We start from the raw sequence: 23876 nt of genomic DNA on the forward strand, positions 1-23876 counted from the left end.
GGGTGCAATCTTCAGTGCCCAGGACCTTAAAAAGCAAAACATTTTTTTATTTAATGCTGTTGTGCTTCAGGATGGGGGAGGGGGAGATTGGGAAGGGCAGGGAATGGGTAGAGGTAGGACAGGGCTATAGGGAGGGGTGGGGGGGTAGGATAGGGCTAATGCCTAGCTATGGGAAGGATGGTGGGGAAGAGAAGGGCTGATGCTGGGCAACGAGGATGGATGGGAGGGGGGTAGGGAAAGGAAGGACTACAGGACAAATTTTAATTTTTGATCCTTTATTTTGTAATTGTTAAGGTGTTCTGCCTGTGACTGAGCAGGTCAGAGATTCTGCTGGCATGCTTTGTGTCAGGATCTATGAGTCTGACTTGCCTGCCTATTCCAATGGGATGTATATTGCTGTTGTGCATATTGACTGCTGCCTTTTTAAAGGTACTGTTACTGGTATTCGTGTTCAGAATTGGTGTTAAGGTTTGCAGCATAGGCTCTAAGAAGCTTATTTGCAGGATATAGTGTTACTTCACAAAGTACCTGGCAGTAAAGGGATTCTGTGTTGCTATTATTGAGGTGCTACCAGAATTTGAATACATTTCCTATGGAAAGCTGTTAGAGGAAACATTCTAGCTGTGTTCTGTATGTGTCCCGAGACATGCTACTTATACATATATACATAGTGCCCACCCATATTAGCTCTGGGCCCACCCAAAATGTCAGGTCTGGCTACGCCACTGGCGTGTCCAATAAAAAACATTTGAAAATAAAAATTATTTTCAGACGTGTGTATCGGACACATGCCAAAAATGAAACAACCGCAAGAGCCACACAGTAGCCGGGTGGTAACTCCATTTTGGCGCATGTTGGGCACACGTAGACACTTACGTGGCTTAGTAAAAGGGCCTCAGAGTTTATAACTGCTGTTTCTCTACCAGCTACAATAATTTTTTAAGCTGTTTTAGTGATATTCAATTGTTATTTCATGATATTTATATTTTCATGTGGGAAGATTTCAAATAAATTAAAAAGATGTCAAATAAGTAAAAGAAAATAAAATATTTTGTCCTCCACCTTTTAAAGCACTGCCTATCCAACTGGAACAGCTTTCGACTTTTTACAGTTGAACCATGCATAGGCAGTCCATTATTTCTAATTATCTTTTTACTATTGTTTTCAATAGAATTTATATTGTTTTGGGTGGTGGCAATCTCCACATATACTAGATTCTGCCCATATAACGTCAAAACAATATCAAACGCTATTGAAACAATAGTAAAAAGATTATAGGCTATATAGGCTCACCCCGCCTCCAGTTTTATCTAGCCTCCTTAACCAAGCCCAACTTTTCTCATACTCTGTCCCCCCTCACCCACCCAGCAGGCCTGCATCCCCCTTTTTCCTTCTTCAACCTTCTTTCCCCGAGCCTACCTTAATTTGTTTCAAAACTTGTGGGGCAATGGCAGTGATTCACAGCTTGACATCTTCTCTCTCTTCTGTGTGGCTCTCCCCAGCGGAAACAGGAAGTTAGCTCAGAGAGAGCAAGCCACCGCAGTAGAAAAAGAATGTTGGCTGGCGGCAGAGGCAGCTCTTCTGAATCGCTGCCACTGCCCGGCAAGTTTTGAAACAAATTAAAAGTAGCACTCAGGGGAAGAGGGTTGAGGGTGGGAAGAAGGAAAAGAGGAGATGCTGGTCGGAGGAAGGGGGAGCTGCGGTGGCAAATAGAAGGGAAGGGAAAGATGCTGGAGGAGTGCGGCAGAGTGTCTCATTATAGGACCGCCCTTCTCAGCGGGAGACTTTCACACTTTGGCGGGAGTGTGGGAGATGACCCGCCAAAGCGGGAGTCTCATGCTCAATGCGAGAGACTTGGCAGGTCTGTGACAAGAAGGGGGGAAGTAATGCAGACCGCGGGGTCCCCCCGGGGACCGTGGGACCCAGGGCAACTATACTGTTTGCCCCCCCCCCCCCCCCCAATGCTGGTCTTGAACATCATGCATAATTTTACCCACATTTAGTAAGGCACAGAATTTGGGCAGGGATTGCAAAAACATGCATATCTATGAATTATGCCGCTTAGCTATGCGGGTGTTGGCACTGAATATTGGGCTGACATCTGCATATGGTTTTTTTTCCCCAGAAGAGCCCCCAAGCCCCATTCCACTCCCCAACAATGCCCCCTCTTGTTCTCTTCTCAGTCCGTTGAGAAAGCTTACCTGGATGGCTGGGGTCTTCTTGCCATGGGCTGGGGGAGGGGGAGGGAAAAAGGGGACATTGTTGGGGACAGGAAGGGGCTCTTTAAAAAAAATATGCAGGTCCCGGCTCGATATTCAGCCGGGGCTGCATAACTCTTATGTGGACCCAGCTAACTATCAGCCAGGTCCACATAAAGTCCAGCACTCAGCCTACTTTAAATTAGCCCCCAATATTCAGTGTCAGTGCCCGGACATGGCCCAGTACTGAACATCAGGGGGTAGTTTAGCTGCTGACTGAATACTGGATGAGAAGTATATACATACTTTTCATTGATTATTGCAGCAAACCCTGCACTGTGGTTTGTTTTAACATCTACTCCTTCATAACCATAACTGGAAAAGTGCCAGAACTGGCTGCTTCAGTGTCTAGCCCACCACCATGCAGAACAACAGCACAGAGCACCTCCTCTGTCCTCCCCTCTCCAAAGGCTGTGGTCGTTGGTGGCAATGGATGCTCAGCACCTGGTGAAATGCGCTGGTCACCCCACCATTCTATTCACCCTGCTAAAGTGTGCATAATCATCAATCAAGTTTCTGTACAGTTAAGAAGGGTAAAAAAAAGTGCAACGTTTCTTTACATGAACATGCATGGCCTTCTTTCTCTCTCTCTCTCTTTTTTTTTTGAATAGATGCTAAAGCCTGGAGAGATACATACCTTCATTCGAAAAAACGTAATGCTTGTCAGCAGATCTACAGTTGATTTCAAATCTTGGAGCCTTTCAGGATTAGTGGCAGGAAAATTGTCCTGGTCAGTTTTCAGAAAACCAAAAATGAAAATGTTTAAAATATACATTTTAAAAAGCATAGGCAAATATATTTAATAAAGATGTTCATAAGCATGCACTTTGTATTTTTTGGAGTAATTAAAAGATTAATGGGTGTCGTTATCTCACGTGGGCTACTGTTAAGACATGTTTGTTTTACTTTGAAATACCTAGAGGCTGCCACTAGAGGTCACAGTAGCATTTTAAGGAGGCAGCTGAATTGAACAGGAGTAATTGGGCATCGCTCTTTGCCATTTCCCCATTAGATCACCAGGAATTGGGCAGGTAAGCTGCATTGAGGGGGGGGGGGGGCACTTGATGTTCTAAAGAGGTGGGGAGTGTGAGGAAGGAAGGGAAGGAGATCCTAGAAGAGGGGGTCTTCATGTAATGGGGTGAGACAGGGAAGGATGTTCTGCCCAGGACAAACTCCGTGATGTCACTTGTTTAACTGAAGTTCGTTTTTACGCACTCTAGCATTTGTTTTTTAAAATAAAGCTTGGCGTTTGCAAGGTCATATTTTGCCTGTACTTTTGAAACCCTGGTGACCCCTGAAGAAGGCTTTATGTCAAAACATGGCCTGTGTAGGCTCAGAATTGCTTATACCCTTTGGCTGGTCAAGATTATACATATACTTGGTGAACTACCGGAGAATAAAGAGTTTATAGAAGCTTGAGCTTCATTTTTGTCTGATTTTCTTGGAACATCCTTCTTCTAACTTTTATCTGATCCTGGGGGGGGTGGGGGTCATCACGTTCTTCCAAAGGGGAGAGAGGGGGATTCTGCAAGGGGGGGATGATGTGCTTCTGGTGAGGGGGGTCAGGCCAGAAATACTTATGCTAGTCCCAGCTAATATTAGCTGGACCCGCATAAGTTCTAGCAGCTAGCACATAACAAGTTAGCCCCAGAAATTTAATGCCTTTGCCTGGATATAGCTCAACATTGAATATCTGGGGATAATTCTGCTTGCAACAGTCAGAATTTTAATAAAAAACTCTGACTGCTGCAAGCTGAATATCGACCAGTATGTTACTATGTACAGATTGTGAGACATCTATGAAAACAACAATGGCACCAATGGGAAAAGAAATCATTTTCAGTGTGTATCTAATTCAGTGGTTGTATTCCAATATCTTTGAAGTGCAGTTATGCTATTGCAACTTCTTTTGCTTGACTATTAGGCTACTGTTAAGACGGATTGTTCTAGTGTTAACCTGGTTTATTAGGAACAAGGTATCATTGCAGAAAATGGAACCTGTGCTAAACTAGCATGAGTTAGTGGGAAAATAACTTGTTTTAACAGTAGTCCACATTGATAACTTCTCTCCTAAATTGGCAAAGATCCACTATTTTTTTTCTTATTCTCTGTGGTTACTTTAAATACATTTTAATAATGACCTTTAGAATATAAGGATTGATTTATTATAGCTTTGTGTCACTGCAAAAATAACCTCAATAATATATATTCTTGTACAAAATGAAGTTTGAGCCTGCAAACACCGAGTAATCAATGCATACACTAGAGATGCATATTTTCATTTTGTTTGCTTTGATTTTCACTTAATAGGAATTAAAATATGTATGTACTGAGTTATATTGCATATGCTCTAATTCATGTGCACATACCCTGTATTTCGACAAGTCAATCCTCAAGGAGTTGTGTAATTGATCCAATAGTTTTATGAATTTTTCCCTCTAAGAAAAGAAAACAGTGAATTTAAGATTATAGAGAGCAATGGGTTTCTCAAACAATATTCTTATCTGTGAATTGCTTGCCAAATTTATCACCAGCTATGTTAATTTTTTATTATTTGATTTACTTTAAAGGAATAAGGGGCTCATTTACTAAGCCACGTAAGCCCAACATGCGCCAAAATGGGGTTACTGCACGGCTACTATGTGGCTCTTGCGGTAATTTCATTTTTGGTGCACATCCAAGATGCATGTCTGAAAAATAATGTTTATTTTCGGGCACACATATTGGGCGCGTGCCAAGTGGCATTTGACGCGCATAGGTCATTAATGCCCAGTTACCATGTGAGACTTTACCGCTAGGTCAATGGCTGGCGGTAAGGTCTCAGACCCAAAATGGACGCGCAGCAATTTTCATTTTGCCGAACATCCATTTTCTGAAAAAAAAAAGACATTTTTTACAGGTGCGCTGAAAACGTTTTCTGCGCACGCCCAAAACACTACCACAGGGCATTTTTCAGCACACCTTTGTAAAAGGGCCCCTAATTTTGTTTATTAAAAGTACTGCACTGTAATAAAAGTCAGATGTCAATATTAAGTAGATGTTTCCTGGTAACTTTTGGAATTACCAAGAAAAATCTAAATTTTGCAGCCACCAAAGAGGCAGTATGGGAGATTTACTGGGCAATGTAGTTTGACTTTAAACAGATACTGCTGATATTCAGGCTGCAGACAATGGGACTGTTATCCAACTTGCTTAACCAGTGCTAAAAGGAGGAATATAAAGCTCTGAATTAAATTACATTACATGTAGTTTAGTTTGATTTGACTGCTTTCCTAATGATAAGTAAAAGGTACTTTGGTAGCATAATAAGGGGAGATTTTAATTACCCAAGTATTTCTTGGGTAAATGTTGTATCCATTCATATTAGGGTGGTGAAGATTCTAGCTGGAACAATTAATCCTGAAAATGACAAGATGGAAAACTATTTTAGCTCTACTCCTTACTGGTGTGAAAGGTAATGGCAGTGTGGTCACTGGCAAAATAACCACAATGTGATCACATTTGTCAAAATCACATTAAGGAAGACACTAAAGAATAATGCAATGTAGCAAAGTTAAAAAGATTAAAAGTTTGCATGAGGTGTGGATGTTGTTTGAAAATATCTTATTGGAATAATCTATATATTAGAAAAGCTCAAAGAAAGACCAAATGAATTTCAGCATTTTTAAAGGGTGAAGCAAAAGAGGTAACTGAAGCTAAAAGGATGCCTTTCAATACCTGGAAAGTAGATTCAAGTAAAGAAAATAGAAAATAGCATGGTAGTGATTTGGAAGAAATCATGGTGAACTTGGAAGATGAAATAGAGTAAATAGATAAACTGAAGTGTAGCAAATCATCTGGACCAGATGGTAAATATTTTAGGGTACTGAAATATCTAGTAGCCAATCCAAAATTTTTAAAAGGGCTTCAAGGGGATCCAGGAAACTATAAGCTGGTAACAACCTGACATTGGTGCCAGGCAGAAAGGTAGGGGTCATTTTAAAAAACAAAATTATGGAACGGATAAAATGCTTGGGTTGCCAAGGGGACAGTTGCATTTAGCGACCCTCTCCTCAGTGGCCTTTAAAATGTAAAAATTAATTTTCAGGGCTTTGCTCCTTAATTGGCTGAACTTATTTGTATACTTGTATGGCATATGACCTTTCTGTGTACAATTGCTAGCAGTTATATATGGCATCAGTGAAAATTGGCACTGTCACATGGGCACTTATATGTGGAGACTGGTGAGTGATATCACTCTTTTGCACGTATGGGATTTATATTATTATTTATATATCCACTCTATCCACAAATATAGGCCAGGTACAATTAGAAACACACACAAAATCAAATAAAAACACATCAAAACAAATAAAAACTCATATTAACATCAATACAGTACGCATACATTATGATCATGTATTTACAGAAGAACAGTCATAAATTCAGGCCATGACACTAAGTTGTCTGACTGTTACCAAATTCTTAAAAAAATATATATGTTCTTCACCTGTTTTCTGAAGGTACAGCAATTAGTAATTACTCTAATCTTGCTAGGAAATGATTCCACTCAAAAGAACCACCAACTGTAAAAAAACAATTATGCATCTCCAGCAATCAATATACTCAAGCAAAAGGCGCTTGAACCAACCTTTTAGCCTTGGATCTCAGATCTCTTCCAATAATGTAAAATTTAAAAGAGTTAAGAAAATAAAAAGGTGCATCATCCACCAAGGCGTGAAAAATCAAACAAAGAATCAAACATATAAACGGCAAGTGACTGACTCACCTGCAAATGCACAGTAGAGACTTCCCTCTCTGTCCCGCTCTCGCGTCAAGACGTGATGACGTCAGAGGGCAGAACAGAGAGGGAAACGGAGTCGGAGTCACTGTCGGACACTGCCACCTGGAAACGAACATTGCGTGCACCAACCTCCACTCTCCCCCCCCCCATCCCCGCCGCCTCTCCGGCCCTCCTCCGTATCGGGCCACCTGCACTGACCTGACAGCACCTCTCACCTCCGTGTAGAAGCGCTGCAGGCAGCAGCAGAGCGATCTGCTGCTGCCTGCAGCGCTTTCACACGGAGGTGAGAGGCGCTGTCAGGTCAGTGCAGGGGGCCTGGCACGGAGGGGAAAGGGAGCGGCGGCGAGGAGGGCAGCTGGAAATCTCGCCCGTTTTAATGGGCTGAATGGCTAGTCTTAAATATAACACGCTAGAACACCGGCAGCCAATGCAAATCCACAAGAGTAGAAGTCATATGATCAAATGAGGCAAGCTCGTTAAGTGGGCTGCTGAGTTCTGAACACACTGGGTCAGAGGCATGCCATATAATGAAATGCAGTAGTCCAACATTACTAAACTCAATGCCTGAAGCACTGTCTGAAAGTCAGAAGGAGTAAGAATATCCTTCAGTTTTCTACACATTCAAAGCAAAAAAATAAAAGGAAGAAATTAATTGCTGAACAAAATGCTTCATAGTAAGACCAGATTCCAATATCACTCCTAAACTTTTTATCTTCGAGCAAATAGGAATGACAGTATGGTCCAGATCAAGTATTTCTGGAAGATGGGACAAAACAGTCCTAGAACAGGCCATCACTTCAGTCTGCTGGGTTGATAGCCAATCAGCTATCATGCCCTAAGGTACACCAGTAGCAACGGGGTGGACGAGTAGCCTAATGGTTAGTGCAGTGGGCTGCGAACCTGGGGAACTGGCTTCAATTCCCACTGCAGCTTCTTGCAACCCTGGGCAAGTCACTTAACCTCCCATTGTCCCCAAAACAAAAACTTAGATTGTGAGCCCACTATGGACAGAGAAAGTGCCTGCATTTAATACATATAAACCACTTTGATTGTACCACATGAAGGCAGTATATCAAATCCCATTACTGATTATCCAGGTAAAAATATGAGATAAACAAACATTAGCTTTATTCAAAGCCAAACGGAAATCATGCTTAAAAGAGCAAAACATCATTGGCATAAAGTCTATAATGTACCTTAAGCTTTCCCAACAATTTACAGAGTGGTAACATATATATCTATATATATCTCTATCTCTATATATCTCTATCTCTATATATCTCTATCTATATATATAGATATATTAAGCAGTACAGCCAAAAAAGAAGAGCCCTGAGACACACCATTAAGAATGGGAGAATCAGCTATCACATGCTTATGTGCTCTCCCAGTCAAATAAGGCTGAAACCACGCTACGAGAGTCCCTTCTAATACTATTGCTGCCAACCCAGTCAAAAGAACAGAATGATTCAGTGGGCCTGATATTCAGCTGGCAGTTGGCTGCGCATTTGCTGTCCGCCACCGCCGTTAAACCAGGATACTCAATGCCAGGCTGTATCCGGTGACTGGCATTGAATATCCGAGTTTATTTTGTCCACTAAAAAGTTAATGGCTATGCTGATATTTAGCGCTAACCAGTTAACTTTTTAGCAGCCAAAGAGAGGCCTGCTATTTAAGTGGCCCTATTTTGACTGCTCAACACAGCCAGTTTGGCACTGAATATCCACGCCTAACTGTCCATTTCATGTGAAATAGGGATACTCAGTAGGAAATAACCAGTTATCTCCCGCTGAATATCTACAGTTAGGGGTCCTTTTACTAAGGTGTGCTGAAAAATGGCCTGTGCTAGTGTAAGCGTGTGTTAAGGATGCGCTCAGATCCATTTTTCAGCGTACCTGTAAAAATGGCTTTTTTAAAAATTTTGGCCAAAAATGGACGTGCGACAAAATGAAAATTGGCACGTGTCTATTTTGGGTCTGAGACCTTACTATCACCCATTGACTTAGTGGTACGGCCTCACGTGTTAACCAGGCAGTAATGGTCTATACACGTAGAATGCTTTTACTGCTCAGTTAGCGCTGCATGCCAGAAAATAAAAATGATTTTCTGGTGCACATAGTGGATGCGCCTAAAAAATGGAATTATCGCCCAGGCCACACGGTAGCCGGGTGGTAATTCCAAATTGATGCACATTGGATGCGTGTAGATGCCTAAATGGCTTAGTAAAAGAGCCCCTAACAGGCTTATTTTCAAAAGAGAAGGGCACCCATCTTCTGACACAAATCGGGAGATGGGCGTCCTTCTCCTAAGGTCGCCCAAATCGGCATAATTGAAAGCCAATTTTGGGCGCCCTCAACTGCTTTCCATCACGGGGATGACCAAAGTTCACGGGGGCTTGTCGGTACCGTAGCGAAGGAGGGACTGGGGCGTGACTAAGAGATGGGCGTCCTCGGCCGATAATGGAAAAAAGAAGGGCGTTCCTGATGAGCACTTGGCCAACTTTACTTGGTCCAGTTTTTCTTGCGACCAAGCCTCAAAAAGGTGTCCGAACTGACCAGATGACCACCCCTTACTCCCTCAGTGGGTCTCCAGTCCCTCTAACCCCCCCTAGCATTTCTAAGAAGTCCCTGGTGGCCCTGTGGGTGACCGACGACCCCCCCTCCCCCAGCGACAGGCGGCTGGAGGTAGGGGGTTGGTGACCACTGGATCTCCAGCCCTCCTTTAATATTGTTTCTGATATAAACTCTGTTAACTCCAAACCATATTTGCCTGTTTGTTTGTTTTTTTTAATCTAGGAAAAAAGACTTTGCACCTTTTTTTGGCGGATTTGATTAATAAGTCAGGTGGTTCTGGACAGGTTCCTCCACAACTTAAGAAGGTGACAGTTCAGCCCATTTAAATAAAAAGGCTGTTCTGACCCAACATAGGTTCAGGGAGGGCTGGAGATCTGGTGGGTCTCCAGTCCCCCAGCCCCCCCAGCATTAGCAAGAAGTCCCTAGTGGTCCAGTGGGCCATTGGCAATCCACCCACCCCCTTCCTTGAGTTGGAGGAGGGAAGTGGCCTGCCTCCCTCCTCTTCCTTTGACACCGCCTGCAAAATGGCAGTGTCCAGCCCAGCCCAGTGTATCCTGGGATGCGCTGGGCGGGGCTTCACACCATATAAGGCCCTTATATGGTGTGAAGCTTCACCCAGCGCATCCCAGGATACACTGGGCAGGGATGGGCGTTGCCATTTTGCAGGCAGCATCGAAGGAAGAGGAGGGAGGCAGGCCACCTCCCTCCTCCAACTCAAGGTAAGGAGTAGGGGGTGGGGGATTGACAGCGGCCCACTGGACCACCAGGGACTTCTTGCTAATGCTGGGGTTGGGCTAGGTTGGACCTGAACCTGTCTCTGGGGGGGGGGGGGGGGGCAGGGGACCAGAAGTCCGCTGGACCTCCTGCCCCCTGTCGCTGAGGGGTTTGTTGGTTCCTGGGGGGGTTTGCTGCATTGGGGGGAATGGGGGCCATTTAGCATGCGATTGCATGCTGGACAGGGCTCACCATTCCTCCCCAATGGTCTGCAAACCCTAGCACCAGCTCTGAGCTGGCGTAGGGTTTGCAGTGGCCAGCGAGCCAATTTTTGGCGCACTGGTCGCTGATCATTGGGGATGAATAGGTTTAGCATGCATTTGCATGCTATTTGAGCTAAGAGCCCTGTTTTGCATGCATTTGCATGCTAGTTGCATTCAGAACCCGAGAGCGTGTTGTTTCACGTGCTTGGGGACTCTGATCATGGGGTGGTAGCAAACACAGGCGCTAGTATGGCCTTAACAGCCTGTAGCGCCTGCGTTTGCTTCTGATCATTGGGGCATAAGAGAGTTTGGACTGTAAGCCCTGTGGGGGACAGGAAACTACTTACTATACCTTGAGTTGCTAATGAAAAGATGTGAGAAATCCAGTGCTTTTTTTGTGCCGGTACGCGCCAGTACGGTGTACCGGCACCTTTTTTCTGAGGGATGGCAGCTCCCCGACATTCCGTTCTGCCCCCTGCAAATCTTCTATTTACCCGAAGTCGCAGCGGCGAACCGGCAGCAGTGAAAGCAAGGCGGTGTACAGTAAGAATAGATCAAACATGAGCAATAGGCAATTACAGCAGTAAAAATATTCAGATAACAATACAAAGTATAGCATAGTATACTATTTACAATGTCAACACAATATGTAATAGAACATTTTAATTGACAGTGAAGGGTATAAGCAAAGATGGAACATATAGGTAAGAGAGTAAGAAGAGACAGAAAATAAGGTGACTGATTTAAAGAAAGTTATCTCAGCTAGGGTAGGAGTGGATGTGGGATTTGGATGTGTTAAATATGTCTAAACTGTGAACAGACCTTCTAAAATAATCACCATAGAGGAACTAGAAAAGGTTCAGAGAAGGACAACAAAAATGATGGAAAGCTCTGTATGGAGAAAGGCTAAAAAGAATAGGTAGTACTTTCAAAATTAATTGGTGGAAGTATATTTTTCATTCATTGCACAGTTAAGCTGTGGAATTTGTTGCTGGAAGATGCGATGAAAACAACTAACATAGCTGAGTTCCCGGCAGAAAGGGTCAACAAGCCATTATTAGCCAGGTAGACTTGAAAAAACCACTACATCTGCAGAATACGTGAGTCTAAAAAATCCCTACAGCACTGCAGTCTGTGAGATTTTCAAAAGGAAACTGCCTGAAGTTTTCCTTTGAATATCGTTCATTCCTGTGGATATCCATAAGCCTGCAAGCTAATAAGCGCTCTCGAAATATCATCTTGCTGCCTGACTTAGGAGCTATTAATAATTACTGACACACAGGAAAAACTAACGAATAGCTAAACTGCATGTTAGCAGAGTAAACACAAGTGCTTCTTGAAAACATTGATATTTTACTCAACAATAGTATAATACAAAGGATTTTCATAGTGCATTGCTTATATTGAATAGGCCATCCAAAAAGCTAAAAGGTTCATATTCAGCAGGCCAGGAACCAGCTACATTGTTTTCGTTTAAACAGAGAATACCGATATTCAGCACTGTCAAGTTAAATTTGGGCAGAACAAATGCGTTTGTATCAAGGTTATAGAATTCGGATATTCAGCAGACTAACTGAGAAAATCTTACCACTGAACATAGATCCCCCAATATTCAAAACCATTTAACTGTCCAGTAACAGCACTTGGTCGGTTACATGGTACTTAGCTGGCTAAGTGTTAATATTCAGTGCGAGATAGCTGACTATCTCGGCTGAAAATTAGCGCATACCCCCGGATTCTATATAGTGCACCTAGAGATCTGTTCTGAAATCTAAGCATATTCCATAAAAATAAGCGTAACTTAATTGGCTTAACAAGCCAATCAGCTTTGTTAACAGCACTTAACAAGCAATAATGAGCACTAATTGGCAATAATTAGAATTTACGTGCATAACTCGCTAAGCGCATTCTGTAATGAACTGCACCTAAATTCTAAAGTGCGCAGTTCAAAAGGGGGCATGGCTATGAGCAGGGAAATGGGTGTTTCATGGGCATTGCTGTTATAGAATATGGCCCAGTCTGCATAAATCTACACACAAGGATTTATGCCACATTTTTGCTGGTGTAAATGGACGCTCATAGTTTTAGGTGCTGGGATATCAACTAAGCGTATTCTATATACCGCGCCTAACTCTTATAGAATACGCTCAGGCAAGAATGAGTTCTGTGTGGATTTTTCAGGCACCATATATAGAATTTCCCTTTTAGTAGATAGCCAAATGACTGGCTATGTTGCGTGATATAGCCGGTCAGTGCCAATATTGAGCATCTGGCCAACTACAGTATGTTTGGTGGCCAAATATGGCCATGTCAATAGGTGGAATACCTTTGGCTGGTTCCAACTTAACTGGCCAGTGCTGAATATCAGCTTGTCCGATTAAGTTCAAACAAGCCAAAAATAAACCGGCCATTCGATGCCGGTCATCAGAAATGGCCCGCTATTGAATATCCAGGCTCAGCAGCCAGGTTACCTCTCACAGTCTGAATATCGGGCCCAATGGGTTACAAGTACCTAGATAAACTTAACAGCGCTCTTAACAGCCCCCAGAATGCTCCAAGTACCACATTTACTTGGGTGTATTAAGTGCTAATGCGTGCTTAATGCAGCAGAAGTAGCCTACGGTAGGATGTGCTAAAGTGTTCCACTTTAATTTTGGCATGTGCACACACTAAGCGCACTTTAATAATTTTTTTGTAATTTTTTTAATGGGGGTGTTTTTGATGGGGGTGTCACGAGTGGAGAGTGGTAGTTCCTATGCTAACCAGTTAGAGTATCTACTTTACCGTGTGCTAACTGATTAATGTGGAAGCTCTTACTACCTCCTAAGTGAACAGAAAAGACCCACATAAGGGTGTGCAAAGGCCGTTTCTTACTGCAATTTAATTGTTTAGCAAAAAGAATTCTTAATTACTTAAAGTTTGTCTGAGCATGAAGCAGAGGGAATCCAAAGGCACAAGGGCGAAAGCAAATAGCAAAAAAAAAAAAAGAACAAGGAGCTTTCAAGAGTAGGGGTGTCTCAACTTTACTTTTCATTAATCAGATGCCCCTACTTTTGAAGCTTCCCTGTGCTTTTTTTGTTTTGTTTTGTTTAATTTTGTCTGGTCAACTTTTCAAACTCAAAGGTAATTCTGGAAGTTATCCAGAGGAATCTTTAACCTATATTAATCTCAAGAATATTGGCTATTGCAGTTCTAATGACCTTAAAGAAATTATTTTATGTACTTGAGCCTTCACTCCTGATTTACAACCTCATTTGCATATTTAACCATACAAAAGCTCAATGATACTGACTGAAGGTAAAGCTCTCATTCTATTGACTGGTTTAAAAAAAAGTATTTATACTTTCATAATTTAATCAGTCACCATTTACAAAGTGAATAGGAAAATTATCAAATAATATCAAAAGAAATAGTTTCAAACCACAATTAGAAAATTACAGTCTTTTTCCACAAAAGGCTTAAGGAGTCGTCATCAAAAATAAAAGCAAGGAAATGATAATCAAACAAGCTAAGATTAACATTATGCACTGTACCTGTTATCTTGAATTGACTATGTCATAACCACACTCTGTAAGCTACATTGAGCCTGCAAATAGGTGGGATAATGTGGGATACAAATGCAATAAATAAATAAGACAGCAGCAGACTAACAGGTATCAAGCCAACCTAACAAAAGTTTTCATTTCTGTTGTTCTATGGGCTAGCTTGTATATATGGCCCTCAAAAAAATGGTGCTGAAAAAAGTGCTATTCTATAAGTGAAAAGTTAGCTAAAATAAAAGTAGACAAAGCGATGGGGCCTGAAGGGATACATCCAAGGGTGCTTAAGGAACTCGGAGAAGTACTGTCGGCTCCACTTAAAGTCCGAAATGGTCCCAGAGGACTGGAAAGGGGTGGAAGGAGGAGGTTGGGAATTATAGACCTGTCAGTCTGACCTTGGTGGTGGGTAACCTAATGGAAATGCTTCTAAAGCAGAGGATTGTGAGGTTTCTTGAACTGAATGCAATGCAAAACCCGAGGCAACATGACTTCACTAGAGGCAGGTTGTGTCAGACGAATCTGATTGATTTCTTTGACTAGGTGATCAAACAGCTGGACAGGGCCGTGCCTAGGGTCTCTGGTGCCCCCCTGCAGACTATCAGTTGGTGTCCCCCCCCCCCCCCCCCCCCCCCGTGTGGCACAAGATGCAAAGGAAATAGGAGCTGAAAGATGAAAATGATCGCTCACCACTTGCCACACTGACAGGAATTGTCAGCAATATTCTTAGAAACAAATTGCTATACATTGCAAAATAAGATAGCAGATGTAAATTCTCAAAGTGGACATTTTTTTCTACCTTTGTTGTCTGGTGACTTTCTTTTTCTGATCATGCTGGCCCAGTATCTGATTCTGCTGCTATCTGTCCTCTTAACTACTACTACTACTACTTAACATTTCTAAAGCGCTACTAGGGTTACGCAGCGCTGTACAGTTTAACAAAGAAGGACAGTTCCTGCTCAAAGGAGCTTACAATCTAATGGACAAAATGTGCAGACAATCCAATTGGGGCAGTCTAGTTTTCCTGAATAGAGGTATAATGGTTAGGTGCTTCCTTTCCATTTATTTCTTTACTTTCCTCATTTTCTTCTTCATTTCTTGCTCTATATCCATAAGTAAAAGCTGGATCCTCCACAGACTTGACTGTCCAGTGGATCCAGCTTCTGCCTATTTTCTCCATCCTTGTGCAGTTTTTCTCCTCTCTTCCTTTTCCCTCATCTCATATCCTTCCTCTCTCTTCCCTCCCCTCCATCCATGCCCAGCATTTCTTCTCTCTCCCTTCCCCTCCATCCATGTGCATCTCCTTCCTCTGTCTTCCCTTCCCTCCCCTCCATCCATGTCCAGCAATTCTCCTCTCTCCCCTCCCCTCCATGTCCAGCAATTTCTCCTCTCTCCCTGTGCCCTGCTCTCCCATCCATCCTTGTCCCTCTCTGCCCTTCCCTCCTCCATCCATATCCAGCAATTCTCCTCTCTCCCCTCCCCTCCATGTCCAGCAATTTCTCCTCTCTCCCTGGGCCCTGCCCTCCCATCCATGTCCATCCTTGTCCATCGATACTCCTCTCTGCCCTTCCCTCCTCCATCCATCCTCCCATGTCCATCTGCCCACTCTCTGAGTCTGGTTTCTTGTATTTAATTTAAATTTACCTCCATCGTGGCAGCAGCTGTGCAATGTCAGTGAAAGCGCTGCTGACGTCTCCAGCCTTCCCTTTGCGCTCGTTCGTTCCCTCAGTGTCCCGCCTTCTTCTGACGTCATTTCCTTACGAGGGCGGGACACTGAGGGAATGAACGAGCGCGAAGGGAAGGCTGGAGACGTCAGCAGCGCTTTCACTGACGCTGCTCAGCTGCTGCGATGTCGGAGGTAAAAGATTTAAAGCCCCCAGGGCGGCGCGGAGCTGAGGTAAGCGGTGAGGGTAAGCACCGCGGCGGCGCTCTCCAGAGGTCGGCGCCCCCTGCGGTGCTTACCCCGCTTACCTTGTTGGCACGGCCCTGCAGCTGGACGTGGGAAGGGTGCTAGATGTGGTGTACTTAGATTTCAGCAAAGCCTTGACACGGTACCACACAGGTGACTCAAAAATAAACTGAGTTCCCTTGGTATGGAGCCTAGAGTAACTGACTGGGTTTAAAATTGGTTGAATGGAAGGAGACAGAGGGTAATGGTAAATGGAGCTTGCTCTGAAGATAGGGATGTTATCAGTGGAGTCAGGGGCGTATCTGAGGTTCGGCGGTAGGGGGGGCAGGGGCTAGAGTGAGGGGGCACATTATAGCCCCCCCGGCTGCTGCCCCCCCCTACCGCCGTCAACCCTCCCCTACCGCCGTCAACCCTCCCCCGCCTACCGCCGTCACCTACCCCGCCGTGGTCCGCTTCCTCCAGTCCGGTGCCTTTAAAAATATTACTTCAGCTGGCGGGGGACCCCCAATCCCCGCCAGCCCAGCCGAGGTCTTGTTTTAAGATGTTTTTCCATCCTCGTGCTATTGAAAACTGCCTGCCTGCATCCCTTCCAGTTTCGGGACGTCCCTGACGGTATCTTTGAAACTAAAGATGGACGCTCATCTTGTTTCAAAAATATGGGTTTTCCCGCCCCTGGATTTGGATGTTTTGCAAGGACATCCAAATTGCAACTTGGATGTCCCTTTTGAAAATGCCCCTCTAAATGTCAAAAAGAAAAACCACAAAAAAAGCTGTAAAATGTTTTAAATGAGAAGCCTCTCTTACATCTTACTAATGGGTGGATATGGAGCTCCATATTTTATAGAATGTAGAAATTGGAATTGAGATGTCCAGGTTGGGATGTGATTAATTCCAGTGGTATTTTTGAAAATGATCTACAGATACAGAGCCTTTTCTAATGGGTCCTTTTACAAAGCAGTGCTAAAATGTGGCCATAGTGTGACCTTATGAGGGTCTTTCCCGCACACTAAGGCCATTTTTAGTGCAGCAGTGGAATTACAGAGTTTTGAATGTTTGTATTAATGGCCACACGCTAATGTTGCCGTTAGCATGTGGCCACAAAAAAAGACTAGTGTGTAAGACCTTACTGCCACCTATGTTGTAATCATGTGTTACAAGGAACACAGAGAAGATGACACAAAAATGAAGGTCTTAGACGAAGAATAAAAAGTCCAGTTTATTGGGTGAATCCAGAACAATGTGGTCACCTCGAGTTACCACATTGTTCTGGACTCACCCAATAAACTGTACTTTTTATACATCATCTAAGACCTTCATTTTTGTGTCATCATCGCTGTGTTCCTTGTTGCTTTGAGCTTGCGAAGACTGTGTTCTTCTATGTGTACATCTAATCAGTTAGAGGTGAATTCTATACATGGTACTGAAAAAACACTATTTTATAAGCTGCACTTAAAAAGTTAGGCACGGTTTATAGAATAGCGCTTACACCTGGGGATCAAGCCTAACTTTAGGCATGGCCATTTGCACCAACTGAAAGTGGTGCAGATGTATGCAAGTATGCACCTAAATTGCACACATATACCCTATATTCTATAAATGTGTAAATGCTAGGAATGCTCCCATTCTGCCCATGACATTTCTGTGCCCCTTTTCTACTCGCACTTAAATTTATGTGTGTAAGTTCTAATTAAATCAAATTAGTGCCAATAATTGCTTGTAAAAAAGTCAATTATTGGTGCTAATTAGCTAATTATTCAGTTAAATTGTGCGCACATCATTTGTTCATTTCTGAATTTCTTATCAAAAAATGTATTGCTAGTCCAATAAAAAAAAAGGTATAATCTTAATTTCTTTTCTTTGTCTTGTTTTATTTATTACCTATAAAAATGGACTAACATGGCTACCCTACCAGTTTGAAGGCAGAAATAAAGTAAATGGGATTAAGGAGAATGACTCTCTTAATCCCTTTTGTAAAACCTTGCCAAAACAAATTCTTTTTAAAAACATACTTATACCTTTAAGCTGGTGTAAAACCCGAAATGGAAATATTTCCCCAAACATATATATTCCGTTTATAAAATGGGGAACAAACACATAAATTTAGGGGTCCATTTTCTAAAGTACACTAGAATCTGGGCTTAGGTGTCCTTTAACCAAGCCGTGCTAAAACGTGGCCAACCCTGGTGTCAGCGCTGTGGCTACTTTTAGCATGGTGGTAAAATGGCCACCATGCCACATTTTTTTGTAATGTGACGCACAAATTTCCCCATTAGCTTGTGGCCATTACCGCAGGAGTCCTTACCATCACCTATTTAGGAGGCGGTAAGGGCTCCCACGCTAATCAGGTAGCATGCAGTAATGTGCCCGCTTTACCCGATTAGCACAAGCATGCCTACTCACTGTTCATGGGCATGCCTACCATGCTGGAAAACAAGAAATATTTTCCAGTGCAGGATTAACACACACTGAGGGGCATAATCGAAAGGGGTGCCCAAGTTTTCCTGAGGACGTCCTCACAGGATGTCCCAGAGAGGGGGTGGGGAAACCCGTATTATCGAAACAAGATGGGTGTCCATCTTTCGTTTCGATAATATGGTCAGGGACGCCCAAATCGCGAAATTTAGGTCGACCTTAGAGATGGTCGTCCTTAGAGATGGTCATCCTCGATTTTCGGCGATAATGGAAACTGAGGACGCCCATCTCAGAAACGACCAAATGCAAGCCCTTTGGTCGTGGGAGGAGCCAGCATTCGTAGTGCACTGGTCCCCCTTACATGCCAAGATACCAACCGGGCACCCTAGGGGACACTGCAGTGGACTTCATAAATTGCTCCCAGGTGCTTAGCTCCCTTACCTTGTGTGCTGAGCCCCCCCAAAACTCCCCCAAAACCTACTACCCACAACTGTACACCACTACCATAGCCCTTATGGGTGAAGGGGGCACCTACATGTGGGTACAGTGGGTTTCTAGTGGGTTTTGAAGGGCTCACATTTACCACCACAAGTGTAACAGGTGGGGGGGGGGGGGTGGACCTGAAGTGCACTGCACCCACTAAAACTGCTCCAGGGACCTGCATATTGCTGTCATGGAGCTGGGTATAATATTTGAGGCTGTAAAAAATATTTTTAACATTTTTTTGAGGGGGGGGGGGGGGGTTAGTGACCACTGGGGGAGTAAGGGGAGGTCATCATTTAGGGCATATTTTGTGGCTTGGTCATAAGAAAAAAAGGACCAGGTAAAGTTGTCCAAGTGTTTATCAGGGACGCCCTTCTTTTTTCCATTATTGGTCGAGGACGCCCATGTGTTAGGCACGCCCCAGTCCTGCCTTCACCACGCCTCCGACACGCCCCTGTAAACTTTGGTCGTGCCTGCGACAGAAAGCAGTTGAGGATGCCCAAAATCGGCTTTCGATTATGCCGATTTGGGCGATCTTGTGAGAAGGACGCCCATCTTGCGATTTGTGTCGAAAGATGGGCGCCTTTCTCTTTTGAAAATAAGCCTGACTGGGGCCCTTTAACTAAGCTGTGGCAAAAAGTGGCTTGCGGCAGTGAGAGCACATCTTTTGTACATGTGCTGGGCCAGTTTTTGCCGCGTCCTGGAAAAAGGGCCTTTTTAAGGGGACCAAAAATGGACGTGCGGCAAAATAAAAACCAGCACGCATCCATTATCGGCCTGAGACCTTACCGCTACCCATTGGCTTAGCTGTAAGGTCTCACGTGCTACCTGGGTGGTAGGCATGCAGCTTATGCCCACTGCCATTTACCACCAGGTAAGCACCATGTGGTAGAAAATAGAAAATATTTTCTACCGCGTGTTTTCAGCGTGCGCCAAATTCAGAATTACCACCAGGGGTTCACAGTAGCTGGGCGTTAATGCAGATTTGGTGCATCCTAGATGCATGTAGGCCCTTACATGCCTTTGTAAAAGGGTCCCACAGAGCGGGAAACTACTGCGGGACACCTCAGCATGCCCAGCAGTAGCGCCCTTTTAACGTGTGGTAGGCCCATGTTAGGCATTCCGCACCTTAGTAAAAGGGCTCCTTAATGCATTATAATGTAGGATTTTACCATGTGCTAAGCCCAGATTTAACACTGCGCCTTTTGCATGTCCTCTATTTTTTATTGCAGGTTGTACATTAATGGTAACATTAGAGAGCAATTACTGCCAATTAGCATATGGTAAGTATAACATGCAGAGGCTAATGCTTTCATGCTCATGCAATGTGGAGGAGTGGCCTAGTGGTTAGGTGGTGGACTTTGGTCTTGGGGAACTGAGGAACTACTGCTGGGCTACCGTAGGAGCCCAGCAGTAGGTCCCACCCCCAGCGCACGCCATTTCTGGTGCTACAAAAATATTTCCCCCCCCCCCCCCCCCCCGAAATGGCTGCGTGGCAAGTAATTCACTTACCGCATGGCCATTTCTTTTGGAGAAAAAAAAAGACAGTCTTTTACCCGCTGCAGTAAAACAAGGCCTCAGCGTGTGTCAAAAACACAGGCTCATGCTAGCGCAGGCCTCTTTTACCATAGCTTAGTGAAAGGACCTTGCCTGCAGTTGCCTGTTTTCATGTACTAACTAGGTGGTAAGGGCTTACTGCTCTTTAGGATCAGGGCACCTTAGTCCTCCCTACAAGAAACCCAGATCACATCCTCTTTTAATCTCTGACAGGCAGATGATCAAAAGCCCCGCGCTGTTCCAAACAGTGCTCTAAAATAGCGCTGGAACAGCGTGGGGTGCTATTAGACCTATGATCAGAGTTAATGCATGCAAATTTAAGCAGCACAATTATCTCTGCTCATGGGGTAGAAGTGCGGGAGAATTGTGCCTGAGCATGCGCTCAGCACAATCCTCACGCACTTGTTTGACAGGTCTGGGCTGGAGACCAATGAAAAGAGAAGGACACCCATCTTTAAATCGGAAGATGGATGTCCTCAACTGCCCTGTTGCAGGGATGGCCAAATTTCAAGGGGGGTGTCGGAGGTATAGCGATGGGGCAGTTGAGGACGTCCAAAATTTGGACGTTTCTGTGACGGCGCAGTTGAGGACGTCCAAATTTTGGACGTTTCTGCAATGGGCAGTTAAGGACGTCCAAAATTGAATGATTCTATGAGAAAGACGTCTTTGCAGAAATGTCCAAAATTTGGACGTCCTCAACTGCCCCGTCACAGAAACATCCAAATTTTGGACGTCCTCAACTGCCCTCGCTGGCAGGTTTGCTGTAGGGGGGAATGGGGGCCTGCCAGCATGCAAATGCATGCTGGATAGGGCTCACCATTCCTCCCCAATGATCTGCAAACCCTAACACCAGCTTGGAGCTGGCATAGGTTTTGTCGCGGCCAGCGACCCAATCTTTGGCGCACTGGTCGCTGATCATTGGGGATGAATGCGTTAAGCGCTGATTAACATGCTACTTGCGCTAAGAGCCCTCGAGCGTGTTGTTTCATGTGCTCGAGGGCTCTGATCATGGGGCGGTAGCAAACGCCGGCGCTAGTATGGCGCTAACAGCCTCTAGCGCCGGCGTTTGTCTTTGATCATCTGCCTGTGAGTGTTGTGGATCTCCACATGTAAACAGCAGCTTTCTGAAATCAATGAATTGCTCTATTTACACATGGGGGATATTTCTAAAGTAATGACCTAAATCACTTAAGGGCCCTTTTACTAAGCTGTGTTAGGCACTAAAACACTGCTAACACAGCTTCAAATGACGCACCCTGGGACATGCTCAGGTGTCGTGCAGTAAGTGTCAAATCAGCAAGCAGAAACCGCCTGCTAAAAAATATATTTTGAGGGGGTGTGTCAGGAGGCAGAGAGTGGATATTCCTGCACTAACCATTTAATGCAGCTACATTACTGCATGAAAACGTTTAGCGCACAGAAAGCACATGAGCCCTTACAGCCTACCAAATAGGTGGCAGTAAGTTAACACATGGTGATTTTTGCAATGGCCACATGCTAATGGCATTAACACATGGCCATTAATACAAAAACCCAGAAAAGGGCCATTTTTATGGCTGAAGCGAAAATGGACTTAGTATGTGGGAAAGATCCATTTAAGGGTGCGCTAAGGCTTCTTTTTACCGCAGCTTAGGGCCATAGCAAGCTATAGGGGGTCTTTTACAAAGCCGCACCAGCGTTTTTAGCCCGTGGTAAAAGTCAGCTGGCGGTAAATGCTGAGAAGCCCATTATATTCCTAGGGTGTCTCAGTGTTTACTGCCAGCTGATTTTTACTGCGAGCTAAAAACACTAGTGCGGCTTTGCAAAAGGCCCCCTGTGTGTGGCCAGAATGGCCACACAGGGTGCATGGGAAGCCATCCATTGACCTCCCTTGTGCTGACATCACCAAAGTGGGCAGGGCAGGAGCGTACTTCGTCAGTTGGGGGTGTGTTGCAGGGGACACATTTGGAGCTTGTGATGTTCCTGCCTCAATTAGCTCTGTATTCTGTGAGATACAGAACTCTGTATTCTGTGAAATACAGAACTAATTACAAGTAATATTGAAAAATAATTCTTCCAAATGCATCACCCACCCACTGAAACATAAGTCGCTTTATCAGAGCCGATAAATACATTTGAACATAGAGCGAGAGCAAGGGCACAGAGATCCCTGTTAACACAAAAGGAAGTTTCAACACCACAAAAAAGAATATACCTCTCCTAGCATGAAATACTGACACGGGGAAAATAAGTCCAGCAGTTCTTGAATAATAAAATAGAACTTACACCAAAATTTGTTGCAGCAAAACGATCTGAGGCAGATACATTTGTTGAGGCCGTTGTGTGAGCATAAAAAGCATTTATGTTGGCCAACAGGGTACTCATAACCGCAGGGACACCAGGGCACATATATTTAGATGACAGACATGAAAAATGCCTATAACACAAACAGATTAAACACCATTAAACACAAGAGTTTGTTATCAATAGATTACAGAGAAGGAAAACCCCTAGGGACTCACAGAGAAAGTGTTAACAGCACTCTAAGGGCTGAGCACTGGTGTCCACACTTTCATATTTACAAACCAGCACTAGTGCCTTAGTACCGAACGCTAATCAGGGGTGGCCCAAGGCAACATGTTACCTGAGGCAGGGATGAGATGCTGCCCAAGCCTCCCTTCTCCCGGCCCATGGTCTGGCATCTCCCCCTTTCTTTCCTCCACCCCTTCCCCGAATTTACCTTCTTTTTCTATTTTTCAAATGGTGGCTGTGGCAGCGATTCCCATATGCTGCTCTGTCACTGGCACCGGTCTTTTCTCTACTGTGGCCTGCCTCTGAGGAAACAAGAAGTTACATCAGAGAGGTGGCCAACAGTAAAAAAAAAAAAAGAGGCCGGTGCCGGAAGAAGGGCAGGGTATGGGAATCACTGCCACTGCCGCCTTTTGGAAAATGGAAAAAGAAGGTAAATTCAGGGAAGAGGATGGAGGAAGGAAGGAAGGAAGGGTAAAATGCCACTCAATGAAGAATGCTACCTGAGGCCCCCACCTCAGTTGGCCTAATGGTAGAGCCACCACTAACTGTAAGCCCAAAAATTAGTTTTCTCATGTGACACCAGATCTTAAGCAACTGAATTGGTTACCTATAATGTAAAGAATTCAGTTTAAGGTATTGACAATTGTACATCAGACTATATATGAGGATGCTCCTTTTTACTTAAAGCAAGTTCTGAGTGTTTATTGTCCAAGAAGGACATTGAGGTCTGACAATGCCATGCGCCTTTCCTCGGATATGGTGGCACAGATACATCATGCTGATATTAGAGCCTCAGCTTTTGTCGCAGCAGGGATTCCGTTATGGAACACACTCTCTGGTTTGCTTTACCATTTTGCACATACTTTTAAGTTCAAAA

General features: G+C 44.1%; 1 protein-coding gene across 5 annotated transcripts in view; it reads right to left on the reverse strand.

The window, feature by feature from the left end:
* The window catches only part of UNC13C (unc-13 homolog C), a 921443-nt gene that overhangs the window by 287810 nt on the left and 609757 nt on the right, over positions 1–23876 (reverse strand). For all 5 annotated transcript variants that reach the window (XM_030189213.1, XM_030189208.1, XM_030189204.1 and 2 more), the window contains 3 exons: positions 22754–22904; positions 4628–4696; positions 2896–2985 (listed from right to left, as the gene is read on the reverse strand). In XM_030189213.1, coding sequence (XP_030045073.1) covers positions 2896–2985; positions 4628–4696; positions 22754–22904 — 310 coding nt within the window. The remainder of the gene's footprint in view (positions 1–2895; positions 2986–4627; positions 4697–22753; positions 22905–23876) is intronic.

The sequence above is a fragment of the Microcaecilia unicolor genome, chromosome 1 (genome assembly GCF_901765095.1).
Source record: "Microcaecilia unicolor chromosome 1, aMicUni1.1, whole genome shotgun sequence".
NCBI classification, from domain to species: Eukaryota; Metazoa; Chordata; class Amphibia; order Gymnophiona; family Siphonopidae; genus Microcaecilia; species Microcaecilia unicolor.